The sequence below is a fragment of the Pipistrellus hanaki genome (assembly GCF_964339955.1).
Source record: "Pipistrellus hanaki genome assembly, chromosome: X".
Taxonomy (NCBI): Eukaryota; Metazoa; Chordata; class Mammalia; order Chiroptera; family Vespertilionidae; genus Pipistrellus; species Pipistrellus hanaki.
Genome location: NC_140524.1, coordinates 31216351 through 31241895, shown reverse-complemented (window position 1 = coordinate 31241895; position 25545 = coordinate 31216351). Strand labels below are relative to the sequence as shown.

Below are 25545 nucleotides of genomic sequence, written 5' to 3'. Positions count from 1 at the left end.
CTCCCTCATAGACACTGGTGACATCAGCAAGATGTTACTGATCAGAGTTTTATCATCTTTCCAATAACCTCAAATTTAGCCTTTTGGAATAGCATGTAGATGCCAGGGCAATCAGTAGAGCCTCAGGATGCACCTCAGATGTTTTTATTTTTTTGTCTTCACACTATCATACTCAGATTTCTTAATTGCCATAAAGTTAAAGTATCTCTTATATGATTAGGATAATGAATATCCTAAAAAACTTTTGGAAGCCATAAAGTTTCAAGGACCATTTCTCTCCTAGAGTATGGCTCAGGATATTGCCTAAGACCTGCTGAGTGCTGAGGTCAGTTTTCTTAAAGATGTACATGGAAATAAAGATATAATCCTTGGTGAGGTTCAAGGGAAGCAAATTAAGTCATTGATTAATTTCATCCTGTCCAGTCACTCCTTCACCCTCTGTATCTACTTAAAAAAATAAAGTATTCAGCTTGTCACAAATTTTATTTTATATCCCCACCTAGTACCATTTCACATTCTGCTTAAGTACTTGGTCATCTATTACATGACTCATTAGTTTGAGTTCTCTGTAGAATTAAAGAAAGTTGTAGTAAAAATAATAAATGGAACCTAAGTTTCAACTACATCATCCATGCATGTTTTAAAAGCATCTTTCAAAGTCAACTCAAACTTATACACAATGCCAGGAATTAGCATATCATCAAGCTCTTTGCTAAACTTTTTCCTTGCCCCATTACATTGAAGTATTGATGAGTAAAATGGCAAATGTTTCCCATTATTGGGACTCAAATCAAAGTGTTTAAAACTAGGTCAGATAAAGATTTCTTCCCAGAGAAGTACCCACAGGCTATGTATATACATAAAAACCTAAACGACTGGCTGAATGGCTGACCATCCAGTAGCTATGATGCACAATGACCACCAGGGGGCAGACACTCAGTGCAGGAGCTGCAGAGCTGTGGTGACTTGGTAGCTGCAGTAACTTGGCAGCTGCGGTTCTTGGGTGACACACCCGGAACCAGAGAGGAAGAAGCCTGATTCTGGGGTGCGTCACCAGAGAACAGCTCTGTCGTAATCCATGATTCCTTGGAGGATGTAGGAGAGCTGGTTTCAGCCTGATCCCTGCAGGTCAGGCCAAGGGACCCCCACCTGTTCACTAATCCATGCATTGGGCCTCTAGTCTTTTTTAAAAAATATATATTTTATTGATTTTTTATAAAGAGGAAGAGAGAGGGATAGAGAGTCAGAAACATCGATGAGAGAGAATCATCGATCAGCTACCTCTTGCACACCCCCTACTGGGGATGTGCCCGCAACCAAGTACATGCCCTTGACCGGAATCGAACCCAGTACTTTTCAGTCCACAGGCCAACGCTCTATCCACTGAGCCAAACCGGTTTTGGTAGCCTCTAGTCTTATATGAAAATCTATTCAAGGACACTCCATTGTTTCCTTTAAACCCAATTTGTAGTTACCAGTTATAGTCAAGAAATTTAATAAAGTTAAGGTTTCCTGCTTCCACCCCTTAAGAAAATGTTGCTGAAGTTCTTAATTGCAGACTCTTCCAAAAAATGTGACAAGCTTTCCTGGAGATTTATTTGAATAATTACATTTACAGATTATGTAAATGTTATGTAGTGCACTAAGGGTACACTATCAGGTCAGAAAAATCAGAGGAAGATTTTTAGTAAGGAAAGGAAGCTAGACTAAAAGTCATTTATCTTACAAATAAAAATATGTTGTTCCCATTAAATAGGTTTTATTAGATTGAAAAGCATTTTCCAATATTTCCTATTCTCAACAGAGACCATGGGTTTTAGCTGCAGGGCAGACAGTATGGGATAGTGAAGGCTGACTTGATTTGAATTCTAGTGTTATCTGTAAACTGTGTGACCCTGGTAAATTTCTTGACCTATCTAGTCTCTGTTTCTTCATATATACAGTGGGTATAATACTATTGACCTTTTGCATAGTTGTAAAGGTTAGAGATGCTGTGTGTAAAATACCTAGTACAGTGTATATGGCACACAGTAGACAGTAAGTTATAATTGTGGTCATTTTAATGCATTGAAGCTTAGAGAAAGATAATCCCAAGCCCTTCAATTTACAACTGAGGAATCTCAGGATCCAGTGTTTAAATGACTAGCCCAATGTAACAAAATTAGTCAATGGCATCATTAAGTCTATTTTAGTGTTCAGGGAAATTAAAGCACCATGTGGTACAGTAACTTAAACAGGGCCATTCAAAGAAACCCTAGCATCACATAGATTTAACAAAAAGTCTAGGTTCCCTATCCCCACATTCATTGCAATTTGCTACCAAATATATATATTCATCTAATGGCTTTTGACCTTTTACCTTTTGCTGACTTTTAAAATCCCATTTGATAATTTATTCCAACTTTAGGCCAAATGATCTCAAAAGCAAATTTTACTTCATCCTATTTTTAGAATAGATTCTGAAAATAAATTAGCTGTCTTGTAGATTAACATTTATTTGACTTACCTTGCATAATTAAGGACATGTTGGAGAGCCTGTCTGTAATTGCAATATGTTGCTTGTTAAAGTCTTGGGGCAAGCTCTCTTTCCTAACCTTAAAATGGTACTCCCTAGATGTACTTTTCCATTCCCTACTGATCTATAGCTTTTTAGCTTTTCTTTATTAGCTACTAGGTGGAGAGAAAAAAAGTCAAACCTCTCCTTAAAGAAATCCATTATACATTTGTTGTCTTGTAGAGGGGAAGGAAGAAAGCACTGATGTGCATGGTCGTTGTTAAGCAAAAGAAAGAAACAAATTGTGCTTTCTTGAGAGATAAAGAACCTGCAGGAGAACCTCAGAGATATAATTAGCAATTAGTAAGACTCTCCTTTCAATTTGCACACTGTGTTTTAATGACTTCTTGCATGATTTTTCCTTCTTCCATGCAAGTCTATGAAATTGCCCTGCAGCATTCCATATAATGAGAATCTGACTTCTGATTCACTGCCAAGTGTGAGTTCTGTCTATATTTGGCACAGAGGTAGGTGCTTTGGTTAAGTACCTAAGAGTTCTGACCAGCATTTTCAAGAGTGACTGATCTGTGGACATAGGTTCTGCTCTCTGAGTGACTTTGAAGATCACTAAAAGGGTCTTCAAGCACTGTTAACATAGTTGAAGGAGATGTGCTGGATACTTCGTGTGAATCACACATTCCTTTCCTTTAAACATCCTCATTTGCTCACTGTATCAGAGCAGATGTTGCCAACATCAGCTCAGTACATTAAGTGAAGACAGTCTTAGATGGATTAGGCATTCAGCTATCTGAATCCTGGGCCAGATGTTCTTAGGGTCCCTGAATGCTTTGGGACTAATCAAGAATACCAGGTTATTGTAAAGGCCACTTTTGGATAGAAAGATAAGTAAATCTAGCCAAAGGAAAATGCATTACTAGCTATGACAAGAAAAACTTAGTTTAATATTAGCTTTAATAGATATATAAATTTTGGCACTCTCATTACTGATGCTTCAGGAGTTCATGTAAATCCTTGTCATCAGGATTCTATTATTGCTACTTTCCAAGGGGAGGGGGGATTGCAAGGAACTGATTATTTGCTTTATTTGGAAAAGTCGATATATTCATCTGTGTGGCAGGTTGAATGTGGTAGATGAGATGAGTGGTTTTCATACTAGCGGCAACTCAGGAGGATGTCTATTTCAGGCATAATAAAAGCTAGATTTCTCCATATTTCTTTTTTTAAAAAATACATTTTTATTGATTTCAGAGAGGAAGAAAGAGGGAGAGAGAAATAGAAACATCAATGATGAGAGAGAATCATTGATTTGCTGCCTACTGCATGCCCCCCACTGGGGATGGAGGCCCGCTACCTGGGCATGTGCCCTTGACAGAAATTGAACCTGGCACCTTTCAGTCCACAGGCCTACGCTCTATCCACTGAGCCAAAGAGGCTAAGGCTCCTCCATATTTCTTATGCAGAAAACCTTAAAATACTCACAAGTGTTTTAAACCTGTGTAAAAGTATGACCCAGCCAGTATTTCCCTGAAATATGAGCCAATTATATGTTGCCCCTGAGTTCTGCATTCAATATTCAAGTATATAATGTGGACCTACTATGTGTAAGAAATGAAAGCTGGCACCAGAGAAGAAAAAAAAAACATTTCAAAACATGATACTTGGGGACTTATGTTCTCTTAAGGAAACAAGTTTATCTGCTCTAAGCACCACTGAAATTCCTCTTAGGAATATTTGGTGTAGGTAAAAGTTACTTAATTAATCAATTACACAATAAACATGTGTAGTGGATCCCACACTGTGCAAGATATTACTGAGGAGATGGGGAAGATTATAAAGAAATATTAGATGTAGTTTCTCATCTCAAGCAGCTTACTTCAGTAATAAAAAACCTCCCCTTCATGAAAGAACTGCTAAGTACAAAAAGGCAAAATATAATCAAGTGCTAATTGGGTAGTGTAGACACTGTTAAAGAAATTCAGATTTAATTTGCTGTGATTAGCCAGAGGGGCTTTATGAAAGGCACAGCTAGAACTTGAATATGGCCTTAAAGAAAGGGAAAGCTTTAAACTTTGATTGTGGTTGAAATTTAATCCCCATATGGCAAATGTCAAATGGCTAAAGAGTAACCTCTTAATATTTGAAATAATAAATGATAATCTAACAAATTAAACACATTGACCTTACCATATCTTTTTGGAATGGAAAGATGTTCATAATAAATTGTGCAAAGCAGATTTTAGAACAGCATTCTGTAATATGATTCCATTAGTAGAAAATAAAGTATATGGTAGGCATAGAAAAAAAGTCTACATAGATATATACTAAAATGTTAACAGTGGTTTTCTACATGTGATAGGATTATGGGTAACTTTATTTAAAAATATTTTTGCATTCTCTTTTTTAAATTTTTGTATAACAGTTGTATTCTATTTGTGTAATAGTTAAAAAGATTACATTGGCTTCTTAAACCCATTAAAGTGAACACTTCATAAAACCAACTAAAATAAAAGCACACACACACACACACACACACTCACACAACTATCTTGGAGAAAGAATAGAGAAGGATAAGTAAATAATTAAGAAGATAGAGTGGATGATGATATATGATGACAGACTTAAAAGTTGATCCTTTAGCTTATGACATAAGATGGGAATATGATCCATATGATCCAAGTCTATAAAATCATGAAGCTAATTGGACAAGCACAGATTTATTCACAAATTCCAGGCAATAGAACCCAGCATTGGCCTGTAAAGATTTTGAGAAGTAAATTTGGGACAAATCAAAAGAGAGGCCATGCTCTTACAGAAGGCAAAAAAAAAAAAAAAAAAAAAAAAAAAAAGGAATTTGTTATCCAAGGGATGATAAAATTGAAAATATACATAGCTTCAAGAATGATTTAAATTAATGGAGAAAACGTTCATTAAAGGTTGGTGTTAAGCAAAAGCCAGACATGTCTAGAGTCTTCAAGATATTTAACATATTTAAATGTTAACAGTGGTAGAAGAAGCCTGCATTTTTGAGGTTCTCAGCCAGCTAGTAATTAACCATTTAGTTGTTGGACTGTTGGGAGTTTCCAGGAAGTAATCCCTGACAAGAGGTTGGGGTATCAGGGAGGCACTCAGGGGACTCTGGACAATAATTATCAATCAGAGAAGTAGCATTTCAATATTTTAATAACAGTTATGATTATACTAATGTATATTGGCTAAAATTTAACCTTGACTGTTCCTATCTTCTGGAATAGACTTCAGAGATGATGTCTGTCAGAGGCATATTGAGATAGACTTATGACAATGATCTTAAGAATTGGAGAAATCAAATTCAATCTTTAGATGACCAAAGGATTTTTTTTTTTTTACCTCGAGGGCTGTTCAGTGAAGCTTCCGATGCTTTCCCACCATCTCCACAATGACTCTGGTCAAACGGAAGGCACTGATCACCTGTTCCTGCCACCACTTCAAAATTCTTAGACAGATCTTTTGTTTCCACAAGAGATTTCAACTTGTAGACTTTTCGAGTATTGGTGTCTGATAGATAAAGTGATTCAGACATAGGGTCCATAGCCAGATAGTATTTGTGAGCAGGACTTGTGCTAAGGAAGAGAAAGGTAAAGTTATTCAAAGAAATTTGTTCAGTATACAACCCTGGGGGCTGCCTTTCATCACAAATGGAAAATTCTCTTAACAGATTAAAGAATTCAAGTACCTTCCTTTTTATGTACTGAGGAGATGGATACTTCTTTGTTTTTCTAGTAATGGATCTGGGTATAGAAAAATTCACTGTGTACTGCTAACCTATAATGATGCTGATATTTCAATAATATTCATTGTGGGTAGAGGAAAAAAAAACAGAAGAGAGTAAGTCCCAGGAAGTCATTTTTTCATACCGAGTTCTCTAAATAGCTACTAGATGACTGCCTAGATGCCTCACAGTCACCAATTCCCAAATATTAAGTTATTCTCTTTTCTTGCCTTTCCTATCCCTCATAAACCTACCTCTCTTCCAGGCTTCTGACTGGCTTGCAGACACTATAATACTTCCAAGCTTGTGTTATAAATTGAAAGGGATGTACAAAGGTAGAGAAGAGTTGCTTAAGGATTGGTGTGCTGGAGATACATTGCCAAACTTTCCCTCTCCAGACTTCCTTTTTTAGCTGACTGCCACACTTCTCTAATCCATTTTTCCTTCTTTAGGAAATGACAGAACTGATTGTATTTGGATACCCCCCCCCCTTTTTTTATATTATCACAATCAGTGATACCTCCTAAAGATGACACTAAAGTTACCTTGATTGAATTTTGGTATTCTGGAAACTCTTTAATTGCATATTCACATGGGATCTCTTGTGGGGTTTCTTTTTTCTGCATACATAACTAAGCTCATTCATTAATTTTGATTCTTCCTAATTTCATTTTTTATGGCTGCAGTAAACTGGTTTAGGAGATATTTTGCTTGAACCTAAAATTCATGTACTGCTGACATTATCCAAGCCCAAAACCTGGAAGTTTAACCCTTTCTCCCTGCTTTCCTCTCTATAAGCAATTGTACCTATAAACTAGCTTTCAGAACCATTCTTTTCTTCGATTCCTCCAGCCATTCCAGTAGTTACAATGCTCATAATCTTTGGCCTGGGATGTTTTCTATAGTCCTGTTGATAGGAGGTGTTTTAGAAATCTGAAATCCATTTTTCCTCACACTACCTCCAGAGTTATTTGGATCATTTGGCTGCCATCTTTAAAAACTCTTAAAACATTTTAACATTTCTTGTTGTGGTATCCAAGTTTTTCCCCACTTAATAAATTCCCACATGCCTTTTAAAGCTTTACTCAGATGTTCTCTCCCGAAGGAAGCCTTCTCTAAATCTCCAATCTGGATTATTTGCACTATGCTCACCTCTATTGTGGGGATTAAATACATATTAATAATTTTTGTATTTGTATCCCCCAATAAACCATGAGAACTTGGAGAGTAACCTTTATTGTTTTTAAACTCTAAGGTGCTCATTGCCCAGAACTTTGCCTCACACTCAGAAACCACTTACTCCTCCTTCTTTCCATCATTCTAAACTCTTCTCTAATATGCCCACTTCTCTTTAACTCCACTGCCATTAGTCTAAGGCCCCATCATCTCTCACCTGAACTCCTTCCTTGGCACCATTTATGTATTGTGTCTTTGCCATTAATCCATTAAAAACATGTTTACTAAGTGCAAACAATGTGTCTAGGAACTGTGCTATGGTTTGGAGACCTACTTGTATGAACAATACAGCCTCTTTTTTCATGAAACTCAGTCTAGTGGGGGGTCAGATCAGTAAACAGGCTATGGCTGTCATAAAAAGAGTTACAGTAAAAGTAGAGAGGAAGACAAATGAGCAGAGAGGAGGGACACATGACATAGCAGCACCTATCACATTGTATTAGCATTATTTTAAAATATCATTTACTAAACTCCATACTTTATTCATATTTCCTTAGTTTTTACCTAATTCCCTTTTTCTGTTCCAGGATTCCATCTAAGATACAACATTATATTTAGTCATCACGCCTTCTTAAGCTCCTCTGAGCTATGGTAATTTCTTAGACTTTTCTTATTTCTGATGACCTGAACAGTTTTAAGGAGTATTGATTATTTTGTAGCATGATGCCCGATACTCAAATGTATCTGATTTTTTTTTCTCATAGTGAGATAGGAGTTATAGGTGTGTTTTGTTTTTTTAAAAAAATATATATTTTATTGATATTTTACAGAGAGGAAGGAAGAGGGAGAGAGAGTTAGAAACATCAATGAGAGAGAATTATCGATCAGCTGTCTCTTGTACACCTCCTACTGGGGATGTACCCACAACCAAGGTACATGCCCCTGACTGGAATCGAACCCGGGACCCTTCAGTCTGCAGGCCAATGCTCTATCCACTGAGCCAAACCGGTTTTGGTGGGTTATAGGTTTTGAGGAGGAAGACCACAGGGGTATAGAGCCATTTTCATCAAATCAAATCAAGGGTACATAATATCAACATGACAACACTGTTAATGTTGACCTTGATTGCTTGTCTGAGGTAGTGTTTGTCAGGTTCCTCTACTGTAAAATTACTTTTTCTCTCCCACAATTGATATTGTATTCTTTGGAAGTAAGTCACTCAGCTAAGGTAACACTTAACAAGTGGGGACCTTATCTGTACCTTGAGGATGGGATATCTACATAAATGATCTGAAATTGTTCTGCATGAGAATGTTATCTCTTTTCCTCCATTTATGTATGAATTCAACCATTTATAGAAGTATGGACCCATGGATATTTGTTTTATACTTTGCATTAAAATCCAATGCTACTTTATTTTGTTACTCAAATTGTTCTAGCTTTAACCCTTGGGAGCAGAATTTTATTTAAAGATCCCATCAGTGTGGGGTCTTTCTTTCTTTCTTTCTCTCTCTCTCTCTCTCTCTCTCTCTCTCTCTCTCTCTCTCTCTCTCTCTCTCTTTCTTTCTTTCTTTCTCTCACTCTCTCTCTCTCTCTCTCTCTCTCTCTCTCTCTCTCTCTCTCTCTCTCTCTCTCTCTTCTTCCTTAGCTCTTCCTTACCTTTTGGATCTACAAGATGCTCCAGGCTCATCTTATGTAATCTCTGCCCCAGTACTAGAATGAGTCATTTCTCTAAGGACTCCTGGTTACTTTTACTGGAGAAAGGTTTTGGAAACCGAGATCTGGGCATTAAGCACTACTATTTTCACATATCTCTCCTGCAACTACACTGTGAGCTCTTTGCAGGCAGGAACTGTATTAATCTCTCTATCCTCAGTGCCAACAGAGTGTCTAACAGGGTCGATGTTCAGTAAGTGCTGAATTAAACTGAACTGAAGGACATGAAACTAACTAAGACATAGAAGAGTTCAGGTCTTGGCTACTTGCCAAGCAAAATGGAGAGGAGAGGTCATCAGAATAATTAAGATATCCTTAAAGACTGTCATGTTCCTGATTCTATTTGTAATTGTATTTGCCCTCTAAGAATATTTATGCATGTGAAGGATAGTAAAGGCTTGCAAATACAGATGAAAGACCCAGTTTAGAGTTTTAATTGGCAAAAAAAAATCAGATCCAATTAGAATACTTGATTTTTTTTCTACTTACCTTCATCAAATAAGAGAATCCAGTAGATTCCAGGGACATCTTCAACCCTGGAACCACTATGACAGCTGCTGTAAATAAACTGTAAAGGGCCCCAACAGACTCCAGAATTGATTTGGCAGTCATATCAGACAAAGCAACTCTGTAGCAAAGACTGCTTAAATAGGGGTTTGAGTAAAAATGTTTACATATCTGGTTGAATTTTTGCCTTCAGAATAAAATTTCCTTAGTGCCCTTATATCTTTCTAGACTAAAGGAGAAGGGGTCACAACCCTTCCTGAAAATAACTTTCAATACCTTGGTAGCCTGTTTATGGAAGTTTCACCTAAGCCAGATGAATCAGGTTTTATTTAGGAAAAGTTTTATTTAGGTTTTCCAAGAGAAATGGTATTCGTACAAAAGCACTTTGGAATGTATTGCATTCATTTATTATAAAACACTCCCAATGTGCCTGTGAGGGAAGTGAAAATAGTCATTCTTAAATCTCAGCTGGGGAAACCCAGACACATAGAGGGCTTGCCCAGGGTCACTAACAAGCCTGTGCCTGGACTAAGAGTAGATTAGATCATATGTGACTGAGAGTACAAAATACCTTCAGAATATTATGGTTCTAAAGATAGCAAAGAAAAAAAAATCAGTGTGTTCTTGCCTTCTTCTAACTGAGTAGCATATCCTATTTGGCTCAGCTGTTCTTAAACTTTGTGCACTGGCCTTTATAAAATGGAATAGTCCAACAAACCAAATTCAAATCTGATTAATGTTATGTTCTTGACAGCCAACAGTCAGGAAGGTCTCCTATACTGATATGTCATTTCTTGCTATTTCATGCCATTTCCCAAGCATACTTCAGCTCTTTTTAGATTGGTTTCTTTTTACTCTCTGAAAACATGCCATACCTGACAAAGAAAAAACACTGGACTAAATTCCAATTTATTAGAATCCCTCATTTCGAAATGCATATTGCAATTTGGGGTATGTGAAGATTTATTTTATAACTTCATTGTTAGACTTACGGTCACCTTCTGGTTAGTTTTACATTTGGGCAACGCCCTTCAACTGAACAAAAATCACTTCATTCATGCTAGTTAAAAATCACATAGATTGTAAAATGGGCAATTAATGCTTATAATTAATACTATGCAACACTTTACCAGTAAGCAATTTGACAACCAACCTAATTTGTTTAAGAAATTAGTTATGCTAAAGTAACAAGGCTGAGCGTGTGCACTGGCATTTAGGAAGTGGCATCTTCCCAAACAAAATCCAAATTAAAAATCCTATCAGTGCCATTGTGATGACAATTGGCATTCGGAAGTGAACAAATTCAATTTTCTCCTTGGTAATTTCAGGTAATTTAGAACAGTTTTGACAAGTGTAATGCATAAACAAATTGAACAGAAATACTCATTATGATTAATTTTGGAGCTTTGTGTCATTGTTTGCAAATGGTCAGTTTACAGCCTTTCTATTATTTATTTTTGGTGAGAAGAACTAGAAACCATGAGGTCACATAAAAGAAAAAAGGAGACATCTTGTTCAAGAAGATCATGTGGTCATTGTCTCTTATTATTCTTATCAACTGTATTTCTGGATTGAGAAGCTCGCTACATTCCCCCCCTCTCTCTACCTACAACTGGAAAGCACTGAAGCTATTGGAACTTACAGTCTCAGTTGTGATATTACCTAAGGAAAAAATGAAGAAACTTAAGGTCTTGCTTTCCCCTAAAGTGCTGAGCAATAAGCTTTCACTTAATATCTCTTCAGTATATTCTGGTCCTCCAGCAAATTCCCACTTAGTGGCATTCTTTTCTTTTGGAAGAAACTTACCTGAGCCAGAACTTCCAAGCTCACTTTCAACATTATTCCTTTAACCTTAGTTAAGAAGTAAAATTTCCCTGTTAGCACATTATTAGGAAGTGGCCTCTTAGGCAAGAAGGGGCATTAGGCAGCTGCCATGTGATTTGCTTACCTATGTCTGGTGTCTCTGTTTCTAGGGTGCACAAGGTATCCACGAGTAGCAAGTAAAAGCAAATAGAGAGGCATCAGTATCATTCAACAGGGCAAATCTCACCAGACACACCAATCCTAACGCAGCTTGTGGCTGTCAGAGAGATTCTATAGGGATCATTTAGTCAGATATGCAAGTCATAGTGGACCCAATCCCTGCTGGTTCTCCTCCTAAGATGGTATCAAGGTGATTGAACATCCTGTTTGGTGGGTGGGCAAAGCTCTAAGGCAGTTTTTGCAAAAAGGCCTCTCTGGACCATTTTTATCAGAATCACTCAGGCTCTTGCCATATGTACAGTTTCCTGGGGCTCTCCAAGTCATACTGAATCAGAATCTCGAGGTGGGAGAGAAACATGGGGATTTTATTTTTAACAAACTCAGCTGGTGATCCGGTTACAAAATAAGGTTTAAAAACTGCTGGGCTGGGATTTCAGGAAGTAGCCACTGCAAAGGGCCTGAGCATTCTAGCTTCTGTTTTGAAAGCCACCTTATCAAAGTGCAAAACCCCTGTTTTATTACTGGGTCTTGTGAGACATTCCAAGTTTACTGGCATCCCAAACCAAACCCTAAGACACTTATATGACCTCAGAGGTAAGATGAGGAAATTACTTGTGCATATTAGTACATTACTCAGCAATATTAACAAAATTAAATTTAAAGTATAAAGGTTTTATCTTAGACCATGACAGAATGTCCCTGGCATCAAAATAGCTTTAGTAAAATATCATGTATATCAACTACTAGGGCCTTGTATGTTCCAGCTGTTTATGCTCCAAGGGGTAACTTCAGTGGGCGAAACAGCACTGTCAGGTCAAAAGAAGCAGAACACGTTGGGGACCCTGATTTTTAAACCATTAAGCACAGGATATTTCACTCTGGGATCTGCTATGAGGCTTCTCACATAGAGAGTGCAGTCTGACAATCTTGACTTTGGGTCAAAGCTGCCCAGAATTAAAAAACTATAATCATCTGTGAAATAAAGTCATTTTAAATCTGGCCCTTTATGTCACTTGGAAAAACACAAAGACAACAAATCTTTTTATCTAAACTAGAAAATGTTCTTATTCTTCAGAACATCAGGCAAGAAGAAAAGACACAACATGATTTCATTCAAAGCTATCTGCTACTACTAATTCAGTGCTCTTTAAAGACAATATTCCTGGGATTTCACTAGTTGGGCCACAGATCCACTGACTTTTTCTTTTCTCTGGCTTGCCTTAACATGGTAGGTATCCTGTGGGTTGACACAAAAGGTCAAAAGGTAAGAAGGGGAGCTCTGATTAGAAACCTGGCCTGAGGCATTTGAACCTTTTTGAGTTTCTTTGTCTTTTGGCACTTGCTTGTTTTTGTGGCCTCTACAATCCAGGCTGAGTGTGTTGGAGGGTGGCTCTAATCACTGTTTCATGGTTGATCCTCCTGGAGGAAGTTGAGTTGTGAAAGTTCTAGAAGGACCTCATTAAAACATGATTTTACCCACAATAGATTCTCATGGTACAGAACCATTTCTGTGGTTACACAGGGTTTTGAATTTCTTAGGTGATAGCAAGGAGGGGGAAAAGGGATGGTCTGACTTTCCTGCAGCTGCTTCTGATCCTGCCAATAATGTCACTCTGAATTTGGAAAGATGCCCCGAATTATGCAGAGTAGTTTCTCTCATTAACATCTCAGAGAGAGGAAGTGAAAATGACGGAATTTATTTCCAGTGTGTGACCTTGTTCTGTCTCAGAATTACTTTTAGTTAAAGATTTAGCATTGAGCCACCACCACCAAAGTCGGTCGGCTGTCTAGCTAGCAACTGACTGCATGCTGAGGTGCCAGTGTGTGAGCTCTTCACAAGGGCCTTGGCCCATCAGTGGCGCTGGCACTTGGCAACTGACTGACTTGAAGCTTGCCATGAGCTAGGAGGAGAAAGGAGTAGAATTACAAATATTTTTAGAACAAGGAACATTCCTGATGGTAGGATTTTGAAGTTGATCTTTGATTTTGCTCAGTATCTATATGATTAAAGGACCCATCTGTACTTTTTAATTAAAAATTAATTGAGATATAATTCATGCACATAAAATTCACCCTTCTAAAAAGTACAATTCAGTAGTTTCTAGTACATTCATAGAGTTGTGTAAGCATTACCATCATCCAATTCCACATTTTCATCATCTCCTGAAGAAACCCTATATCCATTAGCAGTCACTCCTCATTCCTCACCTACCTCAGCCCTAGGCAACCACTAATCTACTTTCTGTCTCTGTGGATTTACCTATTCTGGATAGTACATATAAATGGAACCATAGAATAGGTATCCTTTCATGTCTGGCTTCTTTCACTTATCTTGATGTCCAACCTATTCTTTTTATATTTTTGTGATGGAAGATGGAGAAAGAGACACTATGCCAATTTTGAAGTTGCTGTCTAGTGACCTGGAATCATGAGAGTTTGTCTGGCCTGCTCAGTGGTGGCTGCAACACTTTACTTGTTCTTCATGATCTTCTTAGCTTCTTTTTTTAATACTTAACCTGAAATATTTAATGTTGAAGAATGAAATTTCCTTCCTGCTCATCCTTCCATGGCATTCTTCCTTGGAAGACCAAGTTCCTATTCCTGCCATTTACTGACATCTTAGTGCTTCCAATGCCACAACACTTATCCAAGATTAGCCTCCCCCATGCTCCAGCCCTGTCTATAGCCCTTATCACAACTTACCTGTCTTGTGTTTTAGGGCCCTGCTTTCAGCTACCAGTTCCTTTGAAAATAAATCTGACAAATGAATCCATGCCCAGGGACTAAGGGGGATTTTAGAAATTAGACATGACTCTTTCTTTAAAAAAAATCTTCAAAGATTGTATTTTTGACACTCATATTTAATTACAAGGTATTATAAGCTCTCCTTTTTTATTACCTTACCTCAATTTTCCACTGGAAGAGCACTAAGGTATGTACATGTATATGAAATCTGCAGTGAATAGGCAAAAGGTACTACTATATACTTAAATAACAAGAAATAATACTGTTGCTCTTGGCATATTGCTAATGATAAAACCATAATTGATTTTCCCATATTTTCTCTATTCAGGCAGTGGGGGACCAGCTAGATGAAATAAATGATTGGCAACCAATGAAATTATTTTTGAGGTCAGATGTAAGAAACTCAATTGGGGACAGTTTAGATGAGCAGAGCTAAGTTAGAAAAAAATCTATAGTCTTCCAATTTTTGAAATATCAAGGAACATCTGGAATTGTTCAATGAGGCCCAGTATGGAACAGAAGATGGAAGAGAAGGAAATCTAGAAGGGCATCCTAGAGGAGCAAGCGTTATGTTCTTTCAAAATGTCATCAAACTTTGGGCTGAGAACTATAATCTGTGGATCTTAAAACAAGTGAAATTTTATAAAACATGTAAGAGGATGCTCAAATATTAACTTGAAGTCAATTTTATAGATAGGGAAGTAGAGAACAGAGCAGTTAACTTATATAATGAATAATTTGACAGAGAGTGAAGACAGAACATTCTCTAACCCTTCCTGTAACAACCTATTAAAAATACTACTCTTCTAGGCACAGCTATAAATGCAACAAATAACATAACAATTATATTAATCTGTGTTTCCAAGGAAACAAATGACTCAACCAAGTAAAATAGATTATATGCACATGGGGGAGGGCAACTAAATTAATGGATTTTTAACAAAAAATTGATACAAAATGAAAATTGTATCTACATACAGTAGAACTCAATGAAAATTATGGTTCTTATGATAGCAAAACATTATTATATCAACATATTTCTCTCTAGGAAGTTTAAATCTGGAAAAGTTATAAAGCAAATGGAGAAATTCACCAATTACATATGAAAGATGCAATGTACACAGTATAGGCTACTGACCAGGATACTTGTAAAATAAGTGAATCTAATAAGATCTATATTAGTTTCTGAGTAAACATAACAGATTGTGACATAAACTGGATGGATGTTTTTGACTATAGTCACACAAGGAGTCACTTGTCAATTAGGTCAAAATATTGCTGCATATTAAGCTAATTAATTTCTTTGATGGCCAATCACAGGAGTGTTGGAATAGAGAATGGAGAACTATTTTTTTCTTCTTGAACCTAATACACAGAATCTTACATATGAGTGTATGAAAAGACTGCATCCACACAGTAGGTTGCTGGGGGAAGGGATGCAGGGAGAGAGGGAAAATATGTGAGACCTTGAATTTACATAATTTACATGTATAATTTTATGTGAATCTGTTTGTTTTTTTTTAATGGGGAGAAGGTCCACAGTCTTTAATACAGGGGTAGGCAAAAATAGGTTACAGTTGTGAATACACAAAACACAGAGCTTGTTCCTATATTATTATTTATTCTTGTATTATATATATTTTCCATATCAACAACTGTAAACTTACTTTTGCCCATTCCTGTAGATTCTCAAGGGCTCTGAGAATTTTAAAAAATGTTAAGAAGAGCTACTCTAAAATATGTTAGCTCAGACAAACCAGCTAGGGAGACTCAGGCTAAATGGGAGAGCCTGGGCGTGTGAGCTCATGGTGCGTGCAAGCCTTTGTGTTTGAGGAACTGTGACAATGAGAGAAAACAGTGCTGTGGTGTAAGACTGAATAAAGGGACTGGACAATATTTCACACTGTCAGAAACTAATTTTTATTGGTACTGAGAAAATTACTTTGCAATTAGGGTCCACGTTATTCTATTTTATTCTTCAAATGACTTTGTGTTGAAGGTCATAAGGTGCTTTGGACTAAAATGCAAATTTGTGAACTGTTAAGGATCCTTGACCAAGGAGAATCTCATCAATGAATGACAACTGCTCCACCTTAGGGAAATTTGCATTTAAATTACAATAAAAAGGACTAAATTTAGCTGGATATTACTTTATAGTAATATTTTTCTTTGCTTTTATAGGCAATCCTAGGATTCTTTTCTTTGAGAAGATGGCTATATAGTATTAGCTTTATAGGGTTGAGTATATAAGCTCAGCAAGACAAGATCTCTGTCTACCTGCAGTCCCTATCTGTATGACTGGAAACTTTCAGATGGTGAATGAATTGTTTAGTGTTCCATTCATGTTTGGCATCATGTAGACTGAACATCTCTAGGGTTTTAAAAACAATCTAGAATGTTGTATAAATCATTTCCAAGTCCAGGCAAACAACTATCCTAGCCTTCCTCATTGGCTTCCCAGTAAGTAGTTGCCTAAAGAGATATACTGCTGGAAATGACAAGTCCCTGTGACATCCTGAGGTACATGAACATTTGATTAGGGCAGGGTGGTATGAATTAGTTCTTCTCCAGACGCTATAGATATGTTTTATCTTTATAAAATCTTAATTTTACAGTCCATTTTTTTTTATTAGCCAAGGTATTTAACAGCTTTTTTATCTAAGACAGTGTTTGCAATTCTAATTAAGGAATGTATTAAACCTGGAGTGAATTAATGTGAAAAATAGATGGGAGCATGTGTCTAGAAGATTTTCCTTGCTAGGTGTGAAGGACTAATACAGTCTGAGAAAAGGGAGGTAGATTCCAAAGCAAGCACAAGAATATGAGAAATTTTGAGGAATGTCCAAATGTATTCAAATCTCCATATTCCTGTGAACAGAAGTGTTGAATGAAAATGACCTAAGACTTTTCATGTGTCTTGACTAGTCTGGATGGTGTTCTGTACATTTAAGTTGCTCCACCAGTATCTCTGATCAATGAGGTGATGCCCGAGGCAACAAATACTATAGTTTATAGGATCAAAATATATTATAGCATCAAAATATTCTGGGACCTAGAGAAACTTTTAGCCTGAAGTTCTAAAGATGTATGGCAAAGATAAAGCTGCCACAAACTACTAGAAGGACGGGTCTACCAATTTAGCTATGGGAGAAGAAACAGGTCTGTCTATACTGCTGGGATGGAGGTAGATGCTTTCCCTTCCTAGGACTCCAGAAGGTATATATTTGTGGCTTATAACCCCGAAGGGATAAAAACAAAACTGACTAAACTATGGTTTACATGGTTCAGGACATTTACTATTAAAAGGTATGAATTCCTTTCAAGGTGTTTTGACTTTGTACTCCCAAAATTTCTAGAACAGCATAAAAAAGTCTCAAGATGAATACTTTAATAATTTTCTCCCCATTGGGATAGAGCGTTTAAGGGTAAAAAACTCATTCTTCCTTTTTTATCATGCCATGTAAACACAGACTTCAATTTTCTTTTATGTGAAGTGACCACTTCAAAAGATTGGACCTGAAGAGCTTAGAAAGGTTAGCCTTTTAAATCTGGCAATACCTCTACATACAAGAGCAGAATAGATATTTCTGATCAGTCTTTGTAGTGGCCAGAAGGGCTTGAGTGACTTACCTGAGTACTTAGAAGTATTGAGATACATGTCAGTGATGGCAGTGCACACAGGGAAAGCCACACATACAGGGATATCAACACTCCAAAGTAGTGCTCAAAGTTTCCTTCAGGTCAGAGGAGTAGGCAAGCTGATCTATGTCCTGCATCCCTAATTTCTGCATCTTAGTTCAGGGCTACAGTAAGGGCAACTGTATATCCTGCTCCTGGCAATGCCTTGTCTCTTCACGTTATCTCATCTTGCTTTTCCTTATCCGCTAAGCATAGAGATTAGAAGAGGCTTACCTTAATTCCAAAATACCAACAGAGTTTCCTGAGGGAAATATTCGCCTTACAAAATTGAAGTCTCCAACATACACACTACCATCAGGGCCAGAAGCTAAGGCAACAGGAGCAAAGAGTTTGTTGTTGTGAGCTGGGCCATTGCAGTTGGTGCAGGCTACACTCCGTTGGTGTCCATTACCCATTATAGTTGATATGACTGGGGGCTGCTGGGAAATAAACATATTTTCTCCATTCCCTTTATGTATGATTCCTAGATCCAAGGGGGAAAAAAGAGAATAAAACAAAAACAATTACCACACAATATTCTCAGCAACACTTTAATTTTTCTCTCATTGTTCAAAGCAAGAGGGAGCTTTGGCATTGGAATAAAAGAAATTGAGAGTGCAACAAAAACTCTTGGTTTTGTTGAACTGCAGAGCCACCATAAATAGTACCACAATGTTTTGCCTCAGTTTTCCCATCTGTGAAATGGGTTAATACAACCAGTCCCTTTATTGCTGATGCTAAATGCCTCAATAAAGAATTTGATGACCAACTTGTAATGATGTCTTGTTCATTGTGGGCTCTGTGAATCACCTGTGGTTTAGTTTTCATCTCTGACTGACTTTCTCCTGATGTTGGGCACACAAATGCTTGACTTAAAATTACCGTCACTATGCAACTGGTCCCTGAAAAGGGAATATCAGTCACTTTTAATATTAACCTTACCAAAACACAATCAGGAAAGTAATCTACTTCCATGAAAAGAAATCATATCGCTAGAATGCACTTCAAATATATAAGAAAGGGACTTAAATTTTCCACTCTTTTGGACCGTATCTTATCATCAGTGCAGGAAATAGAGATACTGACTTATGAAAATGCTGGAAAATCCTGTGCAATCATTCTCTTTGGGAAATCTCTTCCATTCTCACAGCTTTAACTCCCATCTCTACATGCCAAAATTTTCTCCTGTTCAGAGTCTCACCTGACGTGCAAATACCTACTATATCTTTTTATTTGGATCCCCTAAGACCGTGGTCGGCAAACTACAGCTTGCGAGCCACATGTGGTTCTTTGGCTCCTTGAGTGTGGCTCTTCCACAAAATACCACAGCCTGGGTGAGTCTATTTTGAATAAGTGGTGTTAGAAGAAGTTTAAGTTTAAAAATTTGGCTCTCAAAAGAAAATTCAATCGTTGTACTGTTGATATTTGGCTCTGTTGACTAATGAATTTGCCGACCACTGCCTAAGATACCTCAAAACTCAACAAGTTTAAAACAGACTTTATCATTTTTGTACCCCTTACTAAACCTTGCTTTTTCTCCTTTTTCCCCTAATCATCTTATAAGTGGTACCACATGTGTGTATTTACCTAAGTTGGTAATGTGGGCATCACCGTGGTCTTGGTTTCCTTATTTTATAAACTTAATTATTAACTCTACCCCCACCCCGCTGGGTATAACTCTTAAAATATGTTGAACCAGTTTTGTATTCTCCATTCATACCACTATACTTTAGTTCAGTTTTTCTTAATTTCTTGGTCTCTTGTTTTCCATGTATACCTATTTGCAAACCATCACCCACACCTTTCTTTAAAAAAAAATTATATATATATATATATATATATATATATATATATATATATATATACACACACACACACACACACACACACACACACACACACACACACCGTATTTTCTGGCGTATAAGACGACCCCCTAATTTTACAGTTAAAACATAGGTATAGGCCTATATTCGCTGTATAAGACTACCCCCCACTTCAAAGAAAAGACTTACTTTGCTGTCAAAATCTGCAGGTAATTTTTGTGCAATTTTGGTCTTTTGCCCCCAATTTTCGGTTGACTTTTTTTTTCGGTTCAAAAGTCGTCTTATATGCAGGAAAATACGGTGTGTGTGTGTGTGTGTGTGTGTGTGTGTGTATTGATTTTTTTACAGAGAGGAAGGGAGAGGGATAGAGAGCTAGAAACATTGATGAGAGAGAAACATTGATCAGCTGCCTCCTGCACACTCCCTACTGGGTGTGTGCCCGCAACCAAGGAACATGCCCTTGACTGGAATCGAACCTGGGACTCTTTAGTCTGCAGGCCAATGCTCTATCCATGGAGCCAAACCAGTTAGATCATCCACACCTTTCAATAGCTCCATATCTTCTATGGACAAAGAACACCTTCCTTATTATTAAAGCGTGCAAAGTCATCCATGATTTATTTGGTCTTTGCCTATTTCTTCACTCTCTCCTTTCATTGTCCTCTCATTCGTATGCTGAGTTTTAGCTATAGTGGGACTATTTATAATCACTTTCACATAGTCCCATTCCTCTCTGTTTTTGTACATGCTGTTCCCTCTGTTGAGTGCCCTCTTTATCTTGTCTGCTTGGGGAACTCTTACCTATCCTTTAGAGCTCAGCTCAGTTCTTCCCCACTGTTCTGTCCAGGCAGAATTAGTTGCTCCCTTTTCTGTGTGAAAACTTTTGCATAGCTCTATCATTACAGCTATCACACTATTGGATGCACTTTTCATTACTTCTCTATCTTCCCTGTTAGAACATGAGCTCCTTGAAGGACCCTGTCTTTCTTCTTTCTTCATTTTATGTGTCAATCCATGTGGCCTAGTCATTATAAAGTCAGTGGTTCTCAACCTTTCTAATGCCATGACCCTTTAATACAGTTCCTCATGTTGTGGTGACCCTTAACCATAAAATTATTTTTGTTGTTACTTCATAACTGTAATTTTGCTACTGCTATGAATCGTAATGTAAATATATGTGTTTTCCGATGGTCTTAGTCAAATCGCTGCTGTAGAGCCTAAGACCATCGGAAAACGCAGATATTTACATTACAATTCATTAACAGTAGAAAAATTACAGTTATGAAGTAGCAACAAAAATAATTGTATGGCCGAAACCGGTTTGGCTCAGTGTATAGAGCATCGGTCTGTGGACTGAAAGGTCCCAGGTTGGATTCCGGTCAAGGGCATGTACCTTGGTTGCGGGCACATCCCCAGCAGGGGTTGTGCAGGAGGCAGCTGATCAATGTTTCTCTCTCATCGATATTTCTAACTCTCTATCCCTCTCTCTTCCTCTCTGTAAAAAAATCAATAAAATATATTTTAAAAATAATAATTGTATGGTTGGGGGTCACCACAACATGAGGAACTGTATTAAAGGGTTGTGGCATTAGAAAGGTTGAGAATCACTGTTATAAGGCTCAGTAAATGTTCAAAAGAGACTTTGAGTCTCTTGTAGTTTCCCTATCCAAATCCCAGTGATTTTGCAAACTGCCCAGCCTTGGCAGATAATGCAAGGAACAGGTACTACTGTGCTAAATAAATAGCTAAAGTCTGCTCAGAATGAGCCAGGGCCGGTAAAGTATCCACCTTGTGAGAGACATACCAATGTGTCAGAATGAAGTAACTGACAGCAAATGAATGAATGCAGTTATCTTATACAGTCTTATTTTTTCTCCCACAAACCCTGTTATTTATCTCCTTGGATGGCCTGTTATTCTCCTTAAACATTTCCTAAAATGCCTTCCTCAGTTTACTTCCAATATTTGGTCCCATAGTCCTACAATGGAAATTATTGATCACTCTGAAATAGGAACATCATTGGCAAAAACAAATAAGAGGGTAAAACATCCACCATGGCACTAAATATGTACCTGGAATGGGCCTTACAGAAAACAGAAATCCCATACATCATATAGACTTGTGATTTCATAGCTAAATTTTTTTACTTTCCCTCCCAAAGTGATTCCTGGCTACTTGTTTCAACATATGATCTGCAGGAGCAGTTATGAGTTTATGCCCCTCAAAATTGGTCTTTTATTTCAGAACTATAAGATATCTTAAAGATCACTATTTTATTAATTTTATTAATAAGTTAGGCAGTAAAATTGTTAAGATTTAGAATAGTTAAGTAAGATTAATAGGACTGAACTCATTTCCACAAAACACTTAATTGCAGTGTGATCAATACTGTAATTTAAATGAATTGGGAGGAAGTGAATGAGAACTGGAATGACAGTTGTACAACATCAGTGAAAAGAAATCTCCTAATGATCACTAACTGAATATCCTATCAATGAGGCGATGATATGCACTCTAATAAATGAAAAAAACCAACTGTTTAGCATGTCAGTATTTCAGCCATGCACTATAGGGTATATCATTCAAAAATATTTCCAATTATTGTCTTGGAAATATCAGATTTGCTATTAACATCTATTCTCCCAGGTAGATCTTTTTTTTTTTTAATATCAATGTAATGGTATAGTTAACAATTACCTTCAAAATGACATGTTATTACCAGGCTCCTGGCAATTTAAAAACGAAAGATGGCTATTTTAAACCATTCTTCAAAGCCTGCAATTCTAAACCTCCCCTTTTCTATTAGAAAGCCCAACACTCCATCAAAGAAGAAGAATGATTAAAGGAAATAAAACATAAGGCAATGTACTTTCTGATTACATCTCAACAATTGATGTCTTGCTTTCATGCAAGGTACTAAAGTGCCCGTGTACTGAAATTACCATTCCTGTTTAAAGCTGAAGCAATCAAAACAAAAATGGGCAAACCCCTTTTGTATTGCCCTGGAAGAATAGATCATTTTGAAGGGTGTTTTTGTTGTTTCAAGAATCTGTTTAATCTTCCATTACACAGAACCAGGGCATACCATCTAGCAACAATGATTTAACACCAATTCTTCTGCAAAAGGTTGCTTTGAAAATATTTTGTGTATGTTCCTAGAAATCTTTTTTTTAATATGTTTTATTGATATCTTACAGAGAGGAAGGGAGAGAGATAGAGAGCCAGAAACGTCGATGAGAGAGAAACATCGACCAGCTGCCTCTTGCACACCCCCCTCCGGGGATGTGCCCGCAACCAAGGCACATGCCCTTGACCGGAATCGAACCCGGGACCCCTCAGTCCGCAGACTGACGCTCTACCACTGAGCCAAACAGGTTTCGGCTGTTCCTAGAAATCTTGATCAATTATCGCTGCCCCCCGCCCCCTTCTAGCTTATTCTGCTATAATGCTCATTTTAAAAACAGAATCAAATGCACCTCTGATATCACACATTATTTATAAGAAGGCCAACTCTCTGCTAAGGATTGAGTATGTTGTTTACAGTCAACTAAGAAACCCCACTGGGTGGATCCAATTGCACATTTTCTCTCCTAAGTTTCTCTTTTCTCTGCCCCCCAAAGCCAAATATGTTGTATAATAAGTTAAGCATACTTTTAAACACACCACTCATAGCCTCCTGCTACTTTGCTCAGAACTTCTTTTGAAGCTTATAAATAAGTTTGAAATAAAAATTCCCTCTGGAAGCCAGTGGGTGGTGTTTTACACTGATTTCAAAGAAGAAACCATTTTTCAGACTTATGAACAACAAGGGACACAATACATATTTCTCTTAGGACTTGACTGAGAGGATATAAACACAAACTGGGAGATATGCCAGTGTGATCAATGGACATTTACTTCTTCTCCCAGTAAAACCATTTGTTGACACACTGCTGGCCTATCTTGGAGGCCAGGTTAAAGGAAATTCTTCATTCATTTCAGACAGATGACAAGACTCAATTAGTACTCTGGATTATTCTTTGGAATAATTTTAACACTCAACTGAAGGAAACACTAGAGGATCCATTTGATATGAAGATCTACTATAACAAATAGCTCACTCTGCGATGAATGAATTCACGTACACATTTTTTCACACAATTTTAAATAACTGACTTATCTTAAAAGAAATCTCTGTAATCATGGGGAAGATGTATTTTGAAGAAATAATATTTAAAAACACAAGTTCTTGATGTTTCTTTATTTCAGTGAAAGTAGGAACCATCTCTCTCTATATATATCTATCAGGCATAATATTTGGAATAATTCTCCACAACCAATGGTTAATTGTCAGGTAAATATAATTGCTGCAACAGAAATGACAAATGGTCTGAAAACACTGCCTACTAGAAAATGCCCACTGCATAATGATTGCAGAGCCAAAGAAAAACTGGAGAATTGAATGGCAGCAGACATCCAATCTAATTATAGGTGTCTTTTTAACCAGTGAGAGAAAACTGGGGGAAGATAGATTCTTGTTTCTAATCTGCTATCTGTCTCAGATCAAAAAAGCAAGGTGCCTAAAGAGTTAGGCTTTTTCCAGAAAGAAGTGGAGTGGGGGAATTTGAAGAGAAGATGCTCTTGCCTTAATCAGCCAGAAAAGACTGTCTGACCTGAGGGGGAAAGAGCTGCTCCCTCACGCTTATCATTCCTGCTTCTAAAACTGCCATTGTGGGTGGGATTTAGACTTCAAAAATGTCCCAAGAGAGGTATTCCAGGCCAAGGTCAGGCTGAAAGGCAATGGCAGAGCTGGCTTCAGATATGTTCTTGGCAAGTGTGACGAGTTTCTGGTTAGAAATACAATGTGCCTACAAATGAGATGATAAAATGAACACATGTTCTTTTAATAAAAACTATCCAAAGTAAGGTTTCTTTTTCAGAATAGAATTCTCAGAAAAAGACACAAAACAGATTTAGTGGTTCTGGGGTGAGCACAGGGTTTTTTTTTGTTTTTGTTTTTGTTTTTTGGGGGGGAGTGATAAAAATATTCTGAAACTGTGTTGTGAAAATTGCACATCTGTACAATTTACTAAAAGTCAGTGAAATGTACAGCTAAAATTGGTGAAGTTTATGGTGTATAAATTATACTTCAATAAAGCTTTTAAAAAGAGTCTCAGAAATAAATTGGTACCTTTACCTAAAAATTAATTATTGGAAAATAAGAGGTGTAGAGAATACAATTGTGGAAATGGGAGGAGGGGCCCAAAGCCAACTTTCTGAATGGCTCCCCTCTGTTCTGAATTTTTAAAGCAGTGTGAAGCAAATGGTAAGAGGATACAGGACTGGGAGCACACAGCTGGGGGCTGGTTCGATTGAGGTCATTTCTCATTTTGTATTTAATGTCAATGACAGGCATTTGAAAGAGACAAGCTATACAAGCCAATAAAAGTGAGTGGAAAAGAAATGGCTGCTTAAAATGTCAAACTTTTCAAATCAAAACAAAAAAATCTAATAATTTAGTAAGTGGCATCTGCCCTTTCGTTTCTGTACTTTTAAAACTGTGATTCTCCTTTTGACAATGGAAAATAAGTTGACATTTTATATCTGTGACTAAATCTATGCTCTTAAAAAATAAACAACTTGAAATAGAATTTAGAATCTTCCTTTAAAGT

The 25545-nt window shown here is 37.2% G+C and overlaps 1 protein-coding gene across 5 annotated transcripts in view; it reads right to left on the bottom strand.

Annotated features, from left to right (window-relative positions):
- The window catches only part of TENM1 (teneurin transmembrane protein 1), a 915501-nt gene that overhangs the window by 101626 nt on the left and 788330 nt on the right, over positions 1–25545 (bottom strand). For all 5 annotated transcript variants that reach the window (XM_084870761.1, XM_084870765.1, XM_084870762.1 and 2 more), the window contains 3 exons: positions 18303–18552; positions 11611–11631; positions 5882–6114 (listed from right to left, as the gene is read on the bottom strand). In XM_084870761.1, the coding sequence (XP_084726887.1) occupies positions 5882–6114; positions 11611–11631; positions 18303–18552 (504 nt within the window). The remainder of the gene's footprint in view (positions 1–5881; positions 6115–11610; positions 11632–18302; positions 18553–25545) is intronic.